This window comes from Lepisma saccharinum, chromosome 1 (genome assembly GCF_977018435.1).
Source record: "Lepisma saccharinum chromosome 1, izLepSacc3.1, whole genome shotgun sequence".
Classification (NCBI taxonomy): Eukaryota; Metazoa; Arthropoda; class Insecta; order Zygentoma; family Lepismatidae; genus Lepisma; species Lepisma saccharinum.
The window spans coordinates 83123947-83143335 of NC_139229.1; the positions used below are offsets into that span (position 1 = coordinate 83123947).

General features: G+C 35.1%; 1 protein-coding gene across 1 annotated transcript in view; it reads right to left on the bottom strand.

Moving 5' to 3' along the window:
• The window catches only part of LOC145997162 (uncharacterized), a 104827-nt gene that overhangs the window by 37811 nt on the left and 47627 nt on the right, over positions 1-19389 (bottom strand). The window contains exon 14 of the mRNA XM_083133845.1: positions 17700-17905. Coding sequence (XP_082989971.1) covers positions 17700-17905 — 206 coding nt within the window. The remainder of the gene's footprint in view (positions 1-17699; positions 17906-19389) is intronic.

Consider the following 19389-nt stretch of genomic DNA (forward strand, 5'->3'; position numbering starts at 1 on the left):
TATTTTGGGATGGTCCGAAAGGGATAAAATAAAGTACCTTCCAGCATATTTAAAGAATAGCGCATCTGATTTTTGGGAATTGCATAAGAGTACCTTAGAGGAATTAAATTTGTTTTCTGAACTAAAAGCAAAACTAGAAGAAGCCTTTTCACCTGTCTATCCAGAAGGCGACGCCTTAATCGAACTCAGTGCACGAAAGAAGGGTGATGATGAAACAATAGAGCAGTATTACTACTCTATGTTGAAATTGTGTCAGAGAGCTGACCCACATATGAACAATGAAAGCAAAATGAACTATATTTATAGAGGACTCAGTGAGGACCAAGTTGAGAAACTAGTCCCCATGAGACCGGAATCGTTAAGTGATTTGCTAAATAACCTTCGATTAATGGAAAGAGCTAAAAAGCAGGCTTCGTTAACTAATAGTGCGTTATCAAAGAAAAAGGTAACTGAACAAAAAGTGAAAGATGTTCTTTCATCTTTTGACAATAAAGGACAAAATACATCTTTTATTAAGGCAAATCAAGGGTCTAATCAAACACAGAATCGACCACAAAACCAAATAGTGCATCGACCCCAGAACCAACAGGTATCACAGAATAAGTTCTTTCAAACCAGGTATAATCTTAGGCCCAGGCCAGAAAGACAAGACAACCAGTATCAGCGAGGAACAGGTAGGCCATTTAGGAATCCACCTAGAAATGATTTTCCCAAGCGTACTTTCACAGCAGAAGTAGCCACGTCACCTAGAAACGAGTATAGAGGCAATGATTTTAGAGGGAATAATTATAGAGGTAACAATTACCGAGGTACTTCTAATCAGTATAATCACAATGATAGGGGTATAAATTCAAATCAGAAATCTAGAAACAACGATAAGAGTAACATTCAGTGCTTCTCTTGTCAAAATTTCGGTCATTATGCAAGAGAATGCCCACAAAGAAGAAGGTCCGACCTCGATAACCGAACACTCACAGGTAATCAAGCTTCCTTCAGAAATCAAAAAGGTGTACAAGGGTTAGTACAGAAACCAGTAGAACATCAGGTCAACGAAATGTTAGCCGAGATGTTAGTGTCAGAACTGCTTGGAAAAACGCGTTTGACGGAGGGCAATGACGCACCTGTCCATGCCGTTCGAACCCCAAACGAGTAAGGACGGAGCGAGATGGGGATCGCTTCGTAAATCAGGCGAACTATGTAAAACCCCTACAACCATTAGAGAAACCGTTCAAGTCTGTGATATGAGTCTCACCGTTATCAGAGACCACACCTATATGTACATTTATTTGGAAAAAAGGAGTTAGCTTTATTAGATACAGGCTCGGAAATTAGTATCGTTAATCCTGTATTGTTGCCAAAGAATTTCGTCAGCAACAGTAAAAAGATAGGTTTAGTGAGAATTCGAACCTTGCTTGACACAGATGCAGATTTATATCCAGTTCATAGGGTATACTTTAGAGCAAACGGCTTAAAAATGTGGATAAACTTCGTTTTTATGGAACCAAAAAGAGGAGAAAAATTCTCCCCTGTATTACTTGGTAGTGATTTCTTTAATAAGTATGTGAAATGGATCAGTCCAAAGGAAATATGTTTAAAACATCCCGGAGAATTCCAGCAAATAGAAAGAATAATTCCGTTGGTAAAAATGGACAGTAACGGTAATATTCCTTCATACTCTGGTCTTGTAAAAGTTGTCAGTTTTCATTCCCAAGTAAAAGAAAGACAAGAAACAAGTTCTAATCAAGAATCACCATGTGTAGATAAGGAATGCGAAACCCTAATGATGGGGGATAGTGACTTTCAAAATAAAGAAAGGCCCAGTAAGATAATCTTAACTAAGCTCATTAATTTTATCAAGAAGCTGAAGCAAGCAAACGCTTTCCTTATCAATCAAAGCGACCTAACGCCAACTTTTGATGCCCACGTGATGTCGAAGCGATGCCAAAACATCACACCACTAGGCAGCAAACAAGTGATAACGTCCGGTGGCGACAAAATGACGCCACACCAGCGATTAGGACTTAGCCACTCAGGGAACACAGTCGATTCTTGCGACCGCACCCAGTTGCACGCGTATATGACGCCATCATGTCGCCAAGAGGGAACACATGATCAAGTCAACCAACCAGAAGCTATCTCAAGGAACGCCGACCGCACCCAAATGCGTACGCAAATAGTAACGCAAGATAGCACCGAACATAAAGTTTCGAGTAAATCGACGCAAATCAACAGTGAGTCTGAACTTAGTGAGCCTTCACGTTGTGATTGTGATCCAGCACCTATTGGGAAGCCACCAGCTACAGAGATTTTGAATTATCCAACTTCCTTACCAGATGATCAGGTAAATATAACTTCTTTGAAATGTTCAGGTTTTGATGATAATTTTGAAACTAGTTTAAAGGCTAGAAAAGAGAAAAGAAAGAGGAGAAAGGAAAAGAAAGTGTTTAAAGTAATGGTCAATACGTTTCTTCCATCTCGTCAGCATACGCAGATCGCCGTAACTTATCCGTGTACAACTTTAAAGGAAAGTGATCGTGAATATTTACTGGAACCTTCTGATGGTCTATACAATCAGTTTAGATGTTTAGTGCCACGAATGTTAGTGAAACCTTCCGATCTGAAAGCTGTGCCGATAATTAATATGGGGTATACCAGTGTTAATATCCCTTCCGGAACAGTAATAGGAAAATTGGAATGCCTTTCACCGCTAACGCAACCCCAAGTGAAATCTTGTCATGCAGTGGATCTAGATGTTTTACACAGTGGAACCACTCCAGGGAAAGAAGATGACCATGACCTAGCACAAGAGTTAGACATCAATCCCGAATTGACACCAGCTCAAAGAAACGAGGTTCTAGATTTAGTGACAAGTTATAAAGACTGTTTAGCATGGACTGCCGATCAGCTAGGAGAAACAGACGTCTATGAATTTACTCTGCCATTGAAGACGGAAACTCCAGTAAGTCAACCGCCTTATAGGACGAGTCCGAAGCAGCGTGAGTTTATAAAACAAGAAGTTCAACATATGCTTGACATAGGAGTTATAGAACCTAGTAAATCACCTTATACTTCACCTGTAGTGTTAGTACCGAAGAAGAATAACGAAGTACGCTTCTGTGTAGATTACAGAAAGCTGAATGCTATCGCAGAAGAAGATTGTTATCCTTTACCACGCATAGATGATATCATACACTTTCTGGGAAATATCAAATATATAACATCTTTAGATTGTCGTTCAGGATATTGGTCAATTCCAATTAAAGAAGAAGATCGACACAAGACCGCGTTTATCACGGGAGACGGACTTTTCCATTGGAAAAGGATGCCATTTGCTTTACACAGAGCCCCAGCAGCGTATCAGCGATGCATGGACCAAATTTTCGCTTCTATGAAGTGGAACAGCCTCGCAGTTTATCTAGATGATTTAATAGTCTTCGCAGAAAACTGGGAAACGATGGTATATCGCTTGGCAGAAGTTTTAAAACGACTAAGAAGTGCTAATTTAAGATTATCGCCAACTAAATGCCATTTTGGATACTTTGAAACAGAAGTATTAGGATTTATCATAGGGAGAGACGGAGTTAAAACCGACCCCAAGAAAGTACAAGCAATCAGAGAAATTTCGGAACCTAGGAATGTCACAGAGATTCGCAGATTTTTAGGAATGTGCGGATATTACCGACGATTCGTCAAAGATTTCAGTCAGCTTGCACAACCGCTTACAAAGCTTACAAGAAAAGACCAAGAATTTATTTTTGGAGAAGAGCAAAGAAAATCGTTTGAGAAGCTGAAAGAATGTTTGATGAATGCTCCTGTATTACGACATTTTGAACCAGGTATTCCTATAGAACTGCACACCGACGCCTCAGAGTCCGATATAGGTGTAGTACTATGTCAGAGTAGACCGAATCCAAAGGATCCGTCATCAAAGAAGAGGATTGTAAATCCGATAGCTTATGCTAGTAGGACCATGAATGGACCAGAAAGAAATTACTCTATTGCTGAAAAAGAAGCATTGGCTGTAGTGTTTGGAATCACACACTTCCGAACGAACTTAATAGATCAAAAGTTCACAGTAGTGACCGACAGTCATGCCTTATGTTGGTTAAAACGATGTAAAGATCTTGTAGGGAGATTAGCTCGATGGGCAATAAGATTGCAAGAATATAGCTACGACGTTGTTCACAAATCAGGAAGATTGCATTGCGCACCGGATTGTCTTAGCCGTATTCCATCTACTTCGCTATCCGCTCAAGAAAGAGAAATCATAGAAGAAGGAGCCATTGTCGCCGTCGCCCAGGTTAGAAAGGAGACCGATGACACGGAGAAAGAAATAAAGGATATCGGAAAATTGCAGAGAGAAGATCCAGTGGTAACACAATTAATAACAGATAAAGAAACCGACCCCGATCAACTAAATGTACGATACTTTGAAATTAAAGATGGCATATTGTATCGAAAGTTTGGAGACCAATACGTGTTAGTTATACCAGAAAAATTGAAAGGAGAAATTTTGAGAGAAGCTCACGATTCTCCTCTTACCGGAGCACATTTAGGAATAAGTAAAACTCGTGGAAAAATCACGGAACGTTATTACTGGCCTAATATGAAAAAATAAATTATATCGTATGTCCAAGGATGCCCAACTTGCCAGCAAAGAAACCGTAATGTTGGTAAACCTCAAGGTTTATTGCACCCGATACCTATTGGAGAACCATTTGCTCGTGTATCCACGGATATATTAGGACCGTTGCCAAATTCTAAAGGATTTCACTATGTCATTACTGCAACATGCTATCTTACAAATTGGATAGAAGCAAAATGTCTAAGAACAACAACAGCAAAAACAGTAGCTAAATTTCTTCTAGAAGATGTAATATGTCGACACGGATGTCCTCGAGAGATACTCTCCGACAGAGGATCTGTATATATGGCAAAGGTAACAGAAGAATTATTGGAACTCATGAAAGTGAAACATGTATGTACTACAGCTTACCACCCACAGACGAATGGTAAGGTAGAGAGATTCAACGCTACATTAGCACAAATGCTAAGTAAATACGTAGAATATCATCAAAAGGATTGGAGTGATTATTTGAGATTGTGTGTTTTTGCGTACAACTGTTCAAAGGTAGATCAAATTGGTTTCTCGCCTTTTGAACTAGTGTACGGTAGAAAACCGGTATTCCCTTTGGAAACAATGGGAATTGAGTCACTCAAGACGCAAGATCCTACCACCCACACAACACACCTATCTTAACATTTGGAAGACATACGCCAAATAGCAAGAAAAAGACATGAACAGAGACAGGTATATGATAAGAAAAGACATGATGAAAAAGTTAAAGACGTACAATTCGTCGCAGGAGATTTGGTTTTGGTATACCAACCTGCAAACAAAATTGGATTAACAGAAAAGTTAAGACGAAAATGGAACGGACCATGGGAAATCATCAAATATTTGGGAAATAACGTATTCCATGTAAGAAAGATAGTAGGACGAAAGGAAATGAACGTCAACGTTAGACGTTTGAAGAAATATCATTCGCCGAACCAATGGTAATTACATTTTGTTTTTGAAACGTAAATCAGTAAAGACCAAAATCACAAATAACTCAGAAAAGGGAAGAAACTCATCTTAATCACACGTAATTTTGTTCCTTTGTTTAAAGAAGGATTGAACTAGTGTTTAAAAGAAAAGATAATCCAAGAAACTCATATTTTAGTTATGCATAAAAGAAGAATGTATATACATTTTCTTTCAATATGTATCTCATTATCATCTTCTCGTCAATTGAATGAACTGGCCATTGATTTAAGAGAATCATTTCAGTATCATCTTTTTCATTTATTACTTCGTCGATTAATACAATGACGAAAATATACATTTGTATAATATAGGCGAAAATATCCCTATATTAGGATTTATCTTTAACAGGTTCTACTTAAAGATTGACCCAGCTGATCTGTTATACTTAAAGATTGACCCAGCTGATATCTTCATCTGAGACAATTTAGGATCTACATCCTGTTTCTTCTCACGAAGAGCAATAAGAAGTTAGGTGAGTTAAGAAACCTTATGAGTTGTGTCACCAAATAAGTGTTTTGTGATCAATGTCTAAATCTGAAGGAGAGTTAAGCGAATTAGATATTTTTGAAGTGTTATTAATACCAGACGCCGTCAGAAGACGAGTGCAAGAAACGATAAATGAAATTCTAATCGAAACGTTTATTGGTTGTTCTTTAATTGAAGTTAAGAAGAGTATAGGACCAAGTGCTCTTGTCTTTTTTGCACAGAGCCTTTGTTCATATTATGTACCATTTGCTAACTATCAAGTAAATCCCGAGATTAGTGGAGGAGTTCAAGAAATCCCATATTTAGAGTGGAGCAGATTATTGTTTAACGTTAAGAGAAATACAGTAACAGTTTTATCAGAGTGGAGAAAGAGATACGGGTTAAACTGGAAATTGAAAGTTACAGCCGATTCTCAAGGACATATAAGGCTAGCACGAATACCACATCCCGCTAAGAAAAGCTCAGACCACTGAGAGTCAATGTCATTACATTATACAAAGAAATATCCTCATATTCCATTGGAATTAGAAGATAGAAAGGTTAAGTATAGAGAATTTTTACTCTATTTCTTTGATACAAAAAGGTATACGGTAGATCAAGTCTTAGAAAACCAGAGCATTGCTAGATTTGAGTATGTGTTAAATGATATACTTGCCAAGGTTACCGTAATAAACTTCGCAGATGTATATTATGTACTAATAAGAAGATTGTTTGAATTGTGTACGCCATACGGTCCACCGCCGTTAGTAACTATACCCATGGTACAGGGAACAGAACCAAACCAGTTAGATACTTTGTCGAAACCACTAAAGAAAAGAAAGTTAAAACAATGAGTCTTCAACCTCTAGCCATTCTACACGATAGAAATAAGATATATTGTCCTTATTGTGAGAGACAAGAATTAGCCGAATTCCATGATTTTGGACATAATCGACTGTATTGCATCAATATGCTTTGTCGAAAATATAGATATTATGTCTTAAGACAAGAAAAGGATTACTTGTTTAAAGCACCATATACACTAAGACTACCTAGAAGCTATTTTTGCAGATTTTGTAAAGAGTTTTGTTATAAAAGTGTTCAGCAACATACAACTTGCATACGGTTTTATGACGAAAGACCTTGTTCTTTTGAAAAATGAAGAACTCTGTACCCAGCAATATGATTGAAGCTATGAGGAACATAATACCTCCTCGATATTGGACGAATAAATTCAGTACTCTAATAGTCCATGTAGGTAGATTTTCTCTGCCATATTTTTGTTATCCACCAGATCATAAATCAATAATGTATACTACAAAGCGACATTTCACTTTCCCTTATGAACCTCTAATTAGAGCAACGAAGGTCATACAAGACTATGGGGAAAATTTACATAAAGACCTGTATGTTTATGAATTACGAAATTTACGACATGAGGACGAAGTTAATGTAGTCCAGTCTTTTAAGGATCTTGTCAATGATGTTTTATCTAAACAACATCCTACCTTGGTATTGCACCAACCTGAAAACTCTGTTGATGATATTTGCTTGTTTATAAGGGACTATCATGATAGAAACCCAAAAGTGAAACTTTTTCCATTTAGTAAAATAAAAGGAGACCTTATGTATACCGGGTAATGTTATATTTTCTTCCTCCCCAGACACAAACCAGGGAACCCACAAGATTTTGATGGCTTTGGATCTTACCAAACCCAACTTATGGACTTGGATTCTAAAGAACGTCTACGCTCTGACGTACAACATTTGTTATTTCGAGGAAATTTTATGATCAAAGAAGGAACATTGTTTGAATGGAAACAATTCCTAGACGCTAATGTAGAATTTGCCATTATACATGATATGGACATAAATGTTTTTCTTCAGAAAGTTGCCAGTGATACGAAGAAATTTGTATTAGAGAATTTCCAGAAATATGGTAGTAAATGGTTATTTACGTCTACTTTTGATAGGGAAACAAACACTATCAAATTGATAGCTTATATCAACCCAGAGAAAAACATTCCAACCTCAAAGTAAACAGTAGTAGTACTATAGAATTGTGTTTTAAGGTATAGAAAAAAAAATGGCTGAAAGTAATAAGGATACTACCATCGAACAACTATTGAAACAATACGCCCAAAAGGAATGAGAGCAATTATACCAAGAAACTATAACTCTTAGTGATTCTAGTACAGGTTCTAGTGCAAGTGTTATAGTTAATGAAACTTTACCCTCAAGTATTACTTATAGCATGTTTGAAAAAGATTTACCATTAGCAACTTCTAGCCCGAAGACATCTGTGAATAGGGAAATGATAACGATGTCAGATCATGATACCATTATAGATATTTTGGATTCATCATGCATTGAGAAATCATTAGGGAGAGGGACTATCACTATAAGCAGTGATGACCCTTCTTCCAAAGAGACAATTACAATTTCTTCCGAAGAAGAAAGCGATATTGTCGAAGTCACATCTAGATGTTCGACAATGTCTATCAGTACACTATCTTCAGAATTTTCTGATTATTTTGACTTAGGAAGAGCCCATAGTTCAATTGAACTAAGACAAACCCAATTAGAGAGTAAAGAAAGTAAGGAGAATGTTGAAAGGGTAAATGAAGGAGCAAGTACAAGTAAAGATAACGCTACTTCCAAGGTAGTAGAAAACCAAAATTTACCAACAGCCCAAACCATAAAAATAAAGGATATGTTAGAAATAGCCAGCCTTGAACATAAGTTTATGAAAGGTCCTTTTAAGAAGTGTTTCATAGCCAAAGAAAATAAACATATTCCGTATGGAACCAATGTTTTACCTTTAATAGCACCTAATCCGATTCAAGGAAAATCTACAATTGAAAGACATTATACGAATTATATTCGTTTTGGTTTAAGTTTGAGACCAAATAAAGTAGATAGAGAGATATGGCTTAAGCAAAATGCCTATCAATTAGACACTTATATACAACGTAGCATATGGATGTATGGTGATCAGTGGAAATTTAGTTGTCACTTTGATCCAACCATAGCTAGGCTAAGACTTGTTAGCCTGCCTAAAGAACCACGCCCTAGTCAAGGTATTCGTTGATTTTTCTTATAGTAACTGAATTTCGAACATGATGTAATAAAGTTTAATTGTAAGAATTACTAACCTTGTAATAACTAATAAATTGTATTTTTAGTTTTCTAACCAGTTTCAGAAATCTCAGTGAACAAATTGGTATCAGTTCCAAACCTATTTCCAAAGGTACCAATCAACCGGATAGATCCAGACGAAACCGAGCCAGAAGATGACTCGCCTATTGTTTTGGGAAATCTACTTCGGTATACTGGTAACTATCTCTTTTCAGGTTTATGGAAACCCATTACCACCAATACGTTTAGTATCCGGAGGATACTGGAATATCATTAGTGGATTAACAATGTATGAAGCCACGATCCCATTAGTATATGAAAATGTCTTAGTCAAACCTCCAGTTATAGAACCCAGTTTATGGAAAATTTCAAATTCAGAACGAAGTCATTTATGTAATGAACATGAGGAAACAGATTCACTATTTTGTTTTATAGATGAAGCCATAGGACAGTTACAAGAAGCTTTTCTTGCACATTTGAATAAATCGTCATTAGAATTTCCTACAGAGGAATATTTTGAGTATGAACCAGCTAGAAAGAAAAGAGGACTTCTCCCATTTTTAGGAGACTTCCTTGGATGGTGTTGCTCAGTAGCAACAGATAAAGAAGTTCAAAGTTCTAAAGTAGAAAATCGTAAATTGAAACAAGCAATTTTGAAGATCACCAGAAGCTTAAAACATTTTGATAGAGATATAGTCACCATTAGATATGGATTAAAAGATATGGCTAAACAGATAAACAAATCACTTGATGCAGTAGAAGGAAAATTTGAACAAATTCGATCATTAGAGAACTTTCATTTCGCTGAATTAATGAATATGTCCCAGAATTTGCAGTATAAAGGATTATTGGAACAAATGCGAATCATGTTATTCCATAAGATAGTGTTAAATCAGGTAATAGAACAGGAATATAAAGAAATTCAGAATGCATGTTTTCATAATACTTTACCCATGACTTCTATTAGACCGCCAACTTTAAGAGACGATTTAATGAACATAATAGAGAACATTTCTAAGAAAGGTTTTACATTAGCAATTCCACTTAATAAACTGAGTCAATATTATAGCTTACCAATAACGCAGTGTATTTTCTCAGATACCAACGTAGTTTTTCATGTTAAAATCCCTATAATCAGGATAGGAGAAAGAGTGTTATTAGAACGATTTCAGACAGTACCATTTAGATGGCATAATTCAACATGTATATTATTACATTCCACAAGTTACGCAGCCACTACCAGTACGAGTGTTAGAATGTTGTCAGGAACCTTCCTTTCAACATGTAATCCTCACACAGATAAGTTATGTTACTTACCACGCTATGGACACGATGCTGTAATAGGCACCGGTTGCCCACAGAAGATAAGAGAAGGAGCTACTATAGAAGAGTTAGCCAAAGTTTGTACATTTCAATGTACTCAGGGAAATCCTATAGTTATCACTGAAATATCGCCAGACAAATATGTAATAACCAATGCTTTAGATGAAATTGAAGTAGCATGTAATGGAAACAAGCGTAAATTTCCTACTCATGGTAATCAGCCAGGAGCTAGCGAGTTAAATTTGCCTTGCACATGTTCTGCTAAGATTAGTGATGATGTATTCATCCCTCAAACTTTTCCATGTTCAGACAATGCTGAAACGAACTTTCAGATATCTAGAGTTATCCCCGCCAGTTGGTCTCACATACCTACATTAAAAGTCACCGATATGAAGACCAAACAAGAAATGTTAGAGTTCAAATCATTTCAAGATTGCTTAGATAGCAATTGGACACAGAAACTACCTCATATCTATATTAAACCCACAACTGAAAATCAATCTGTTAACGATAGAAAAGAATTGTTAGATGAAGTTGAAAATATGGTTACCGATATAGGAAGTGAATTAATACCTTCAGATACCACAGATAATTTGGTATTTTGTCTTTGGAATGGAATAATTAGCATTCTATTATTATGGTGTATTTTTAAATTAAATCAAACTAATCAATTAGTGCAAAATGTTGCTATACCTATGAGTGCTATACCAGTAAGTCAAGTAGAAGCTCATGCTTGTGAATTAACCACTATCGAAGAAATTGCTGTTTATATATGTGTAGTGATAGCATTTTTAGTTATTGTAGTTACATTCTATTTGATATGGATGACAACTTGTAAGGAGATTACAGAATTTAGAGATAGTACATTACGAAGAGCAAATGTAAGATCAAGTCTCGATGAAACAAAAATAAGATTTCACAGCCCAAATTTTGAAAGAAGGCCTAGTTTTAAACTAGTGCTAATCCTACAATGGAACCACAATATGCTACATTAAATAGAGCACCTTCATCCTGACTATTTACATTTGTACTTCTTATGAATTTTTCATTATTGTCAGCTTTACAAATACCTAATTACATACATTCAGGATTGCAACTAGAAGAGTTAAGCTCTCCTATATATTATGAAACATCTTTGCCTATTATATATGAAATAACTATTTCAATACCACAACCACATGTAATTGATTGGGAGAATATAATTTCACGCGTTGGTAATCATACCTTTAACGCTGATCCTCTTACATATGGTTGGCAGTATTTTAGAATTGAAAAAGTGCATGTTAAAACACTTTTTGTAGATAGAAAAGGTTATGACATTATAAGAAGTAAGATTTACGATTCACCAGCTTTATCCTGGTTAAACTTTAAAACATTATCAGTATGTACGAATGAAAATTTGATGTTATTAATAAATTCATGTCAACAAAAAGTTATTAATCCAAAATTACTATCGTTTGCTAAGCTTCAGCAAGATTTGTTAGATGTACAACAAAAGTTTGTAAAGACTAATCATTCTATAAGTATAGATGTTACGAATTTAGGACAATTCTATAATGTACCCTTAGCTGAATGTGTAATATCAAAAAGCAAAGTATTGTTTGCTATAAAAATTCCAATTATTTCAAACCAAAGACATTTACGTAGTTTTTCGGTAAAACAAATCTACTTCAGAAAGCAAAAGGAAATTTGTAGTGTGTATAATGAAGATATAAACATAGCTTATGATGTTATTAACAACTGAATGTGATATTGTTAAAGATACTTTAGGTTTCGTTCACCCGCAACATGGATTTTTGAGTAACTTTGAGAGATGTATAATAGCTACTATAACAAAGAGTGTGCATGAGATGTATAACTATTGCAATATGACCTGCACTAAGAATAACAATGATCTAGAGTTCTACAAATTTAACGTTTCTACCCAAGCTTTTGTTGGAAACAAAGAATATAATCGTACTTTACGCATTGTATGCAAAGATATTGAAATCAATTTTCAAGTAGAATTTCAATATGGTGTTACTTTAATTCATTTAGGTTGCTCATGTTATATTAAGTATGATGAAAAACTTCATATTAGAAGTACTTTTCCTTGCATATTACCCATAGATACTACCGCTAGTATAAGCCGTTTAATTCCATTAACATGGATAGATATAAACCGCAAGAACTTAACTATACCTTACTTATGTCATACAGAAGAATGTCACATACAAGATATGAAATATCTGTTATTTTATGGTTAACGATATTAACTCTACAGACATATCTACTCATATTCTATATAATATGGAAAGTGTATATAAACACATGTGAGTGTAAGAGACCACGGTCTTATAATGAAAGATTACGAGTAAGAAATATGAATATCTCAAGACCATTACCTTCCACACCTGTCATTCGATATGAATCTGACAGAAATTATAAAGAACCAATTCATGTAGTAAATCAAGTAAATCCAAACGAACCGGAGTATATCACTGTTGAACAAGCCAATAGGCTACATAACGTGTAAATCCTAAAGGCTACATAACGTGTAAATCCTAAAGACATTACATTGTCAAGTGTGTAACAGTATAACGTCATGTTATAAAGTTATATGAAGTATATATATACTAATATATTGTGTGTATATTCCTTTGTATAGGAATGGAACATGTCACTATATTAATTAACGAGTGAAATTTCACAAGGACTCAACAAAGTTCATATTACTATGAAAATAAACTGTGTAGTGTAGTGCTACGATTTAATCTAACACAAACAATAAAAACAATTTCTCAGAACTATAAACAGTGTTAACTACAGACGTAAGTGAACTTATGAGAAAATATAGTGAAATCTGAATGTAAACATTATTTTTTTTACCCATGAACTTACCTTATATGAAAATAATGTTACGAATATCTTACGTATTATAATCAAGCAAATCGTCAAAAGATATATATATATACATACTTACATATTCATGTAATCCAATGTAATAGGTATAATCACTTAACTACATATTAATCAACTATTTCTATCCTATATATGTTAACCTTTTATTACTAATAACAAATCAAGCAAAGTGAAAAAAAAATATTCCGATAAAATATGTTATGTTGTCATATATTTTTAAGTGGTAGAGTTTAATTACTTTATGTTTTTGTTTGCACTTATGCAATTGGTAAGGTTGTGAAATGATCGTTATTTCTCGTCGAAAAAAAGAACGAACTAACGAAAATATGAGTATTCCAGGCATAGACCCTCAAGCTCTTATACAGCTCATGATAGCTGAAAATGATCCATATGTCAAATGGCATATAAATAAACAAGTAAGAAATGCTAAGAATCGAAGAGAACACAAATTGTTCACAGCATATATAATGCAACATCCAATTTTTATATTGGACAAATTTATTCGATATGCCTACGATAGAGCAAATATTTTCTATCGATACGGAGAAATCGAACCAATCTGTCACCCTTTTAAGACAAACTTAAAAGAGTTTATGTGTTTTGCCTTAAGCAAATGGAAAAGGGCCCGAGAACAGAATTTGTTATATCAACATGTTCTCAAATGTATATTCAGAGTAATAGAAGAGTATCATGAAATTCTTGTACCAAAACGATCTAGTGTGTTTAACACTTTTACATTGTTATGTACGGAAGAAAAACCCTTCCCTACACTAATAGCCTATTCTCATGTATCAGAAACAGAGTCTAAGCCCAGTCTGCTTAGAGCTCTTCTTACAGAAAATAGTGTAAGGATCTCATTAGATCCCTTTGATCCTTTTCATTCAAGGAAAAACATGTATGATGCTATGGAATTAGTATCACTTAGCTTTTTGGTCAGGTTGTATTCCTAAATATGATTAAGGAAAACTTAATGTTTAGCATTTTTATCAATTTAATTTGTTATTAGTATCATTAGTTACATATCTTACGTTTAAATATTCCAAAAAAAAAAGGGGTATAGAGAATTTTTCAATATATAAGTAATCATCATTCCAACCTGTAAGTTGGACTGATTTTATAAAACTTCTTTATTTTTCATTTTTGTTCGGGTTATGCATATAACTGTTTATACGTTTGGATATGCAGCAATATATTTGTAAGCTCCAGTGAAGTTAGCTTCTCAATTGTTGAACCAATAGCTGATTAGTTCTGAATCAAAGAACCACCCGCACATAGTGTATCATCGACAATTTAATCCAGTATGATCTGCATAAGTAATGATATTAATTATCCAGTTGGTTGTGATAAAGTCTGAAACTCCAGGAAAAAATCTAGAAGCTATTGCAGCATAAAGCCTTGTAAATGCCAACGAGACAGATTTTATTTCACCAAAAGTTAACAAGGAAATACCAGAGAAAATGAAACATCGGGAGATATTTCAATCTCAGTTGGGGGGTATTGTCACACCTAGCATTTGTCGCCCACCAGAATCAAACTCAGTAACTTTATTTCGACTACCATATTCCTTTAACCATAACTTCCTTTATGTTATTCATTGCCCAGCAATGGTAAGTTTTTAAGAGGCTTACAAGAGCTCTTTCGACAAGGAAAATACTTGTTTATCAACTTGGCAGGAAGCCACAACAGGATACAATCTATCTCATATGTTAGAGGTCTGCCCGCATTGGTTGATAATCTGCCTTGTTTGTCTTCCGGAGGGAAGAAAGCGCTGTCAAGAGTTATCAAAGCCAAGCCGCAGAACGAAATATTAAGCTTCCTGTTTGTTTGTAGAGTTGATAAAAGTCACGCCACTCATATGCCTCGAGCGAGTGATTAATTACCATGATTTCCTTATCCAACTTTCCAAGCCCAAAGCACCAAAAACGCCAACCTTCCATATATGGTAGTAGGAACTTTCAAATTCTTTAAAAACTTGTTATTTCTTAGATTTCCACGTAAATCAGAGTTCAAAGAATAACACGTCAGTCAGAGGGCGCCAGTAGATAACCCCACCCAGTTACAAGTCTTTCTAAGTTGTATAAAAGCTTAGGTTTTGCCACAGAAGAGTATGTCTGTCAAGTGCCTAAGGCCTGATGTTTGAGTCCAGTCTTCCAGTTGTGAATTCTACAAGGGGTAGAGTGTCCGTATAGAGTCTTTAGTTCGAACCCAGGTTCCAGGCCTGAGTTATGAAGCCAACTTCACTAGAAGCATAGCTGCAAGGTAATGTATGTGTTTATGTATATTTTCATGTAACAGTAGGCCAGAGAGCCCATGTAACCGAAAAATCCAACCTTCAAAGGAAGAGAAGGAGGATTCCCTTAAAAATGACTATACGTAGATACCATGAAACACGCAGATTCAAGCATTTATGTTAAACTCATGTAACTCTCATATTGTAATCAATAATAACCAAAGAATATATGTTTATTAAGTCTATTTTTGTGTTTTTTCTTTTATTCATCTTGATTTCAGACGGTAATGCATGCAAGTTTCTTTCCAACAGTCATAGCTATAGAAATAGTGTCTAATCTAGAAATAGTAATGGTGAATGTCGATTGCTTTAAGTTCTTAACTCTTAGAAGTTAAGTGGTGGAACCCCCAGATATATATATTACCCTTTTCTCTTTGTATCTTGTGCTCTTCTGCCGGGAGTACAGATGAGAAAAGAGTGTACAGCCCAAGAACCTAGTTCTGTGTCAGGTGAGCGCAGTGGCTGTGAGATCCCTGGTGAGCCCCGGAAAACATATGTCCCACGGACTCTGAGGGTGGTCCAGTGGTAGACTTGAAAGTCTATGGTTCGAGTCAGGGTTCGTGACAAACATCCAAATATTAATACATTAGCTTGCTGTAGTTCATTATTAACTTTGTAACAGAATTTATGATATGACTAGGTATAATACTGTAATTACAAAACAATACATCCATTGTTAATATTATTAACAAGCACAGTTCAAAAAAGCCCTCTGTGTCCCTTTTGTTACTATGGGATAAATTGAAGATAAAAGGCTATAACTGCTGAATTACTGCACCTTTTTGAACAATTTAAATTCTAAATAGCAACATTTTAAGTAACATCCAAATTAAGGTTCCAGGAGGGAAGCGGAGGCAAAGGCCCAAAGTTCCAAATTTTCCATAATTATACAAAATTTCCGAACTTCCATTATTTTAGTTCTTTTTTCCCAAGTTGCGGCATGTGCATTATATATCCTCATCGAGTGGTCTTTTGTCATGTTTCCCTCCAAATTAGATCCATCCAGCATCCATAGGGTCGATTCTAGAAGCGAAATTCTGGACATAGTCCCGAAGCTGACAACACTGCCACTTTATATAAGGTAGTTATTTTCTTACTCAAGAAGTATCAGTCTGAACGTGAACGAGAATAGAGCCGCACAAGGGGTCTGGCACCTAAAGGTTAACTCTTAACTGGCATGGTGGAAATATATCACACTTAAGACCATGGTGGTCACATCTGACACCACTTTTTATGTCTTCATCCAAAACATCCAAAAAAATGTCTTCTTCAAAACCACTTTACCGATACTAACTTAACATTATTGGGGAATGTTGACAATATACATACACGTGATATGCTGGAACGTAGTAAATTCACAGGGCAAAAGTACACGAGGCTTTTGACAGGATACTGAAACTGCCTAGGGTCACACCTGACTCAACCAAGGGGGATAAAGTTTATCACCAATATGAGAAAAAATTACAAGACTTTTACAAATTTTGCATTATATAAAATCCACATTATTTTGCACTCTAGTATGCATGAAAAACATATTCAACATGTATGACTGCACATGTAGGTATAAACTAGGGCTGAGCCGATACATTTTCAACAGATACCCATACAGATACTGATACTCTTAAAGATTCCCACCAATACTGATACTAGAATATTTTAACAATTAAAAGTTGTTCAAATGATTAAGTGTTACACTCCAATTACAATTATAAACTTTTTAAAATACCTGTTATGCAATCATAAAATATAGTATATGTTCACAATATTGGTGCAAAATCTGTGCAAACCTTGACCAGTACCTGTAAATAAAATCTAACATACTTTCCAATGCAGATACCACTCATTTCTCAGATTTCAAGTGTACAAAAAAACTAATAAAGGAGTAAGTCGGTCAAAATGTTGGACATGCTTACAAATATCACTGTGGTTACTACACAAAGACTTATAGTTGTACACCGGTAGCAGAGGAATTGTCTGAGAATATCAACTTACTTTTCCACTGCAGCTTCAACAGGTTTTGATGGCTCTGTGAACTGCACTTTCTTTGATGGTTTCTCATCAAGACTGGGAGCAGAGTCATCCTTTAGTGGTTTCTCATCAAGACTGGGAGCAGTGTCATTCTGCGATGGCACTGTTGGTGCTACTTGGGTGTTGTATTCAACTCCTTCCACATGTACGGTCAATGAACCATCCAAATTCTGCAATAGATCATTGGATCATGTTCTATTTCCACAAACATGTACAGTAGGACAGAATAAGAGTAGTCATATGAAGAATCAAGGGTCACATAAAATCAGGATAGCTACGATTTTTTGATTATGAAATTCCCTGACTTCTCCAGGTTTTCAAGACCAGAAATAAAATTTTTCTAGACATGTTTGTTGTCATAATTTTTGCTTTTGAACCTCATGTTTTTCAATTAAATATGCAGACACGTTAATTATTATGAATATGAATATAGACAGTTATTAGCTGAAAATTTACCAAGTGATTAATATAATGCTATTCAATGAAAAAATAAATAACTATTGTACTTCCCCATTTTCACTAAGTCATTACAATTAAGGTGGTGTAAAAAAAATCAATAAAAAAATGTGGCATATATCAAAGCTTTACAACGTAACCTGTATACAACATCAATTAGCCTATATCAATACAAATGAGAAAACAGAAAATTAGGTCATGTACCTTTAGAAAATATGCAACAAGTTTAATGATTATATTTTTTAATTTATTGAAAATAGTACATATTACGGAAATTCAGAACTTGAATGGGGCATGTGACCAACCATACACCTACAAAAAATATATACGCGGGTCATACTTTGGAATCAAATATCTCCATTATTTGAGTTTTCCACATGCTGGAACCAATTTTATATTACGGAAAACATCGAAATCGCCTTTTAAAAGGTAACAGTTCCGAATGTTTTATGATTATTTTTTTTCAAATTTTCCTAGCAGGAAGACTAATTATCATAGAATTTTGGCAATCATTGTGACACGAAATTTGAACCTTCCTTAAAATAATGAGCACTTGGATTCGAAAAAGTTATTTGTGTTGAAAAAAAAAACTTCAAAATGACCTTACTCAATCATACACGCTTCCCACAGACAAGGTATTCTCCGGCTGACAAGCAACAGTAAGTATCGTAAACTAGTGGGAATGAATGTAGAAATAAATCGGAACCTTAGTAGAGTGGTTTTTCTTGTATGTATGCATTGCTTGCATTGTAGAATTATTTTCCTGTAGTTTACGGTTATTATGCGAGTGCATTCAGGGTCTTTATTTTAAGTCTAAGACAACCAAACCTGTCATTCCTAACCTAACCACAAAAGCATATATTCACAAAATCTTAAGTAATCGCTAAAACTCTGCAGTATGTGTTAACAGACATAAATCGAAATCGAACCATGTAAAAGTTGCATTCGTAGCATGATGAAATCGTAATAAAACAAAAGGAACTTGGGCTCATTTTCACCACTTTTCAGCATAATTTCATTCTACACGCAAACAATACGTAAAATTACTATCGGCATGAAACCAACATTCCTAACCTAATAACGATGTGTGACCAGCGTACGTTTAATTCCTCTATTTCACACAGTTTTTAAAAAATAAATTCGTTCTACATGCACAAAACACGTGCATATTCGAATAATGACGTCACTGATACTGCAT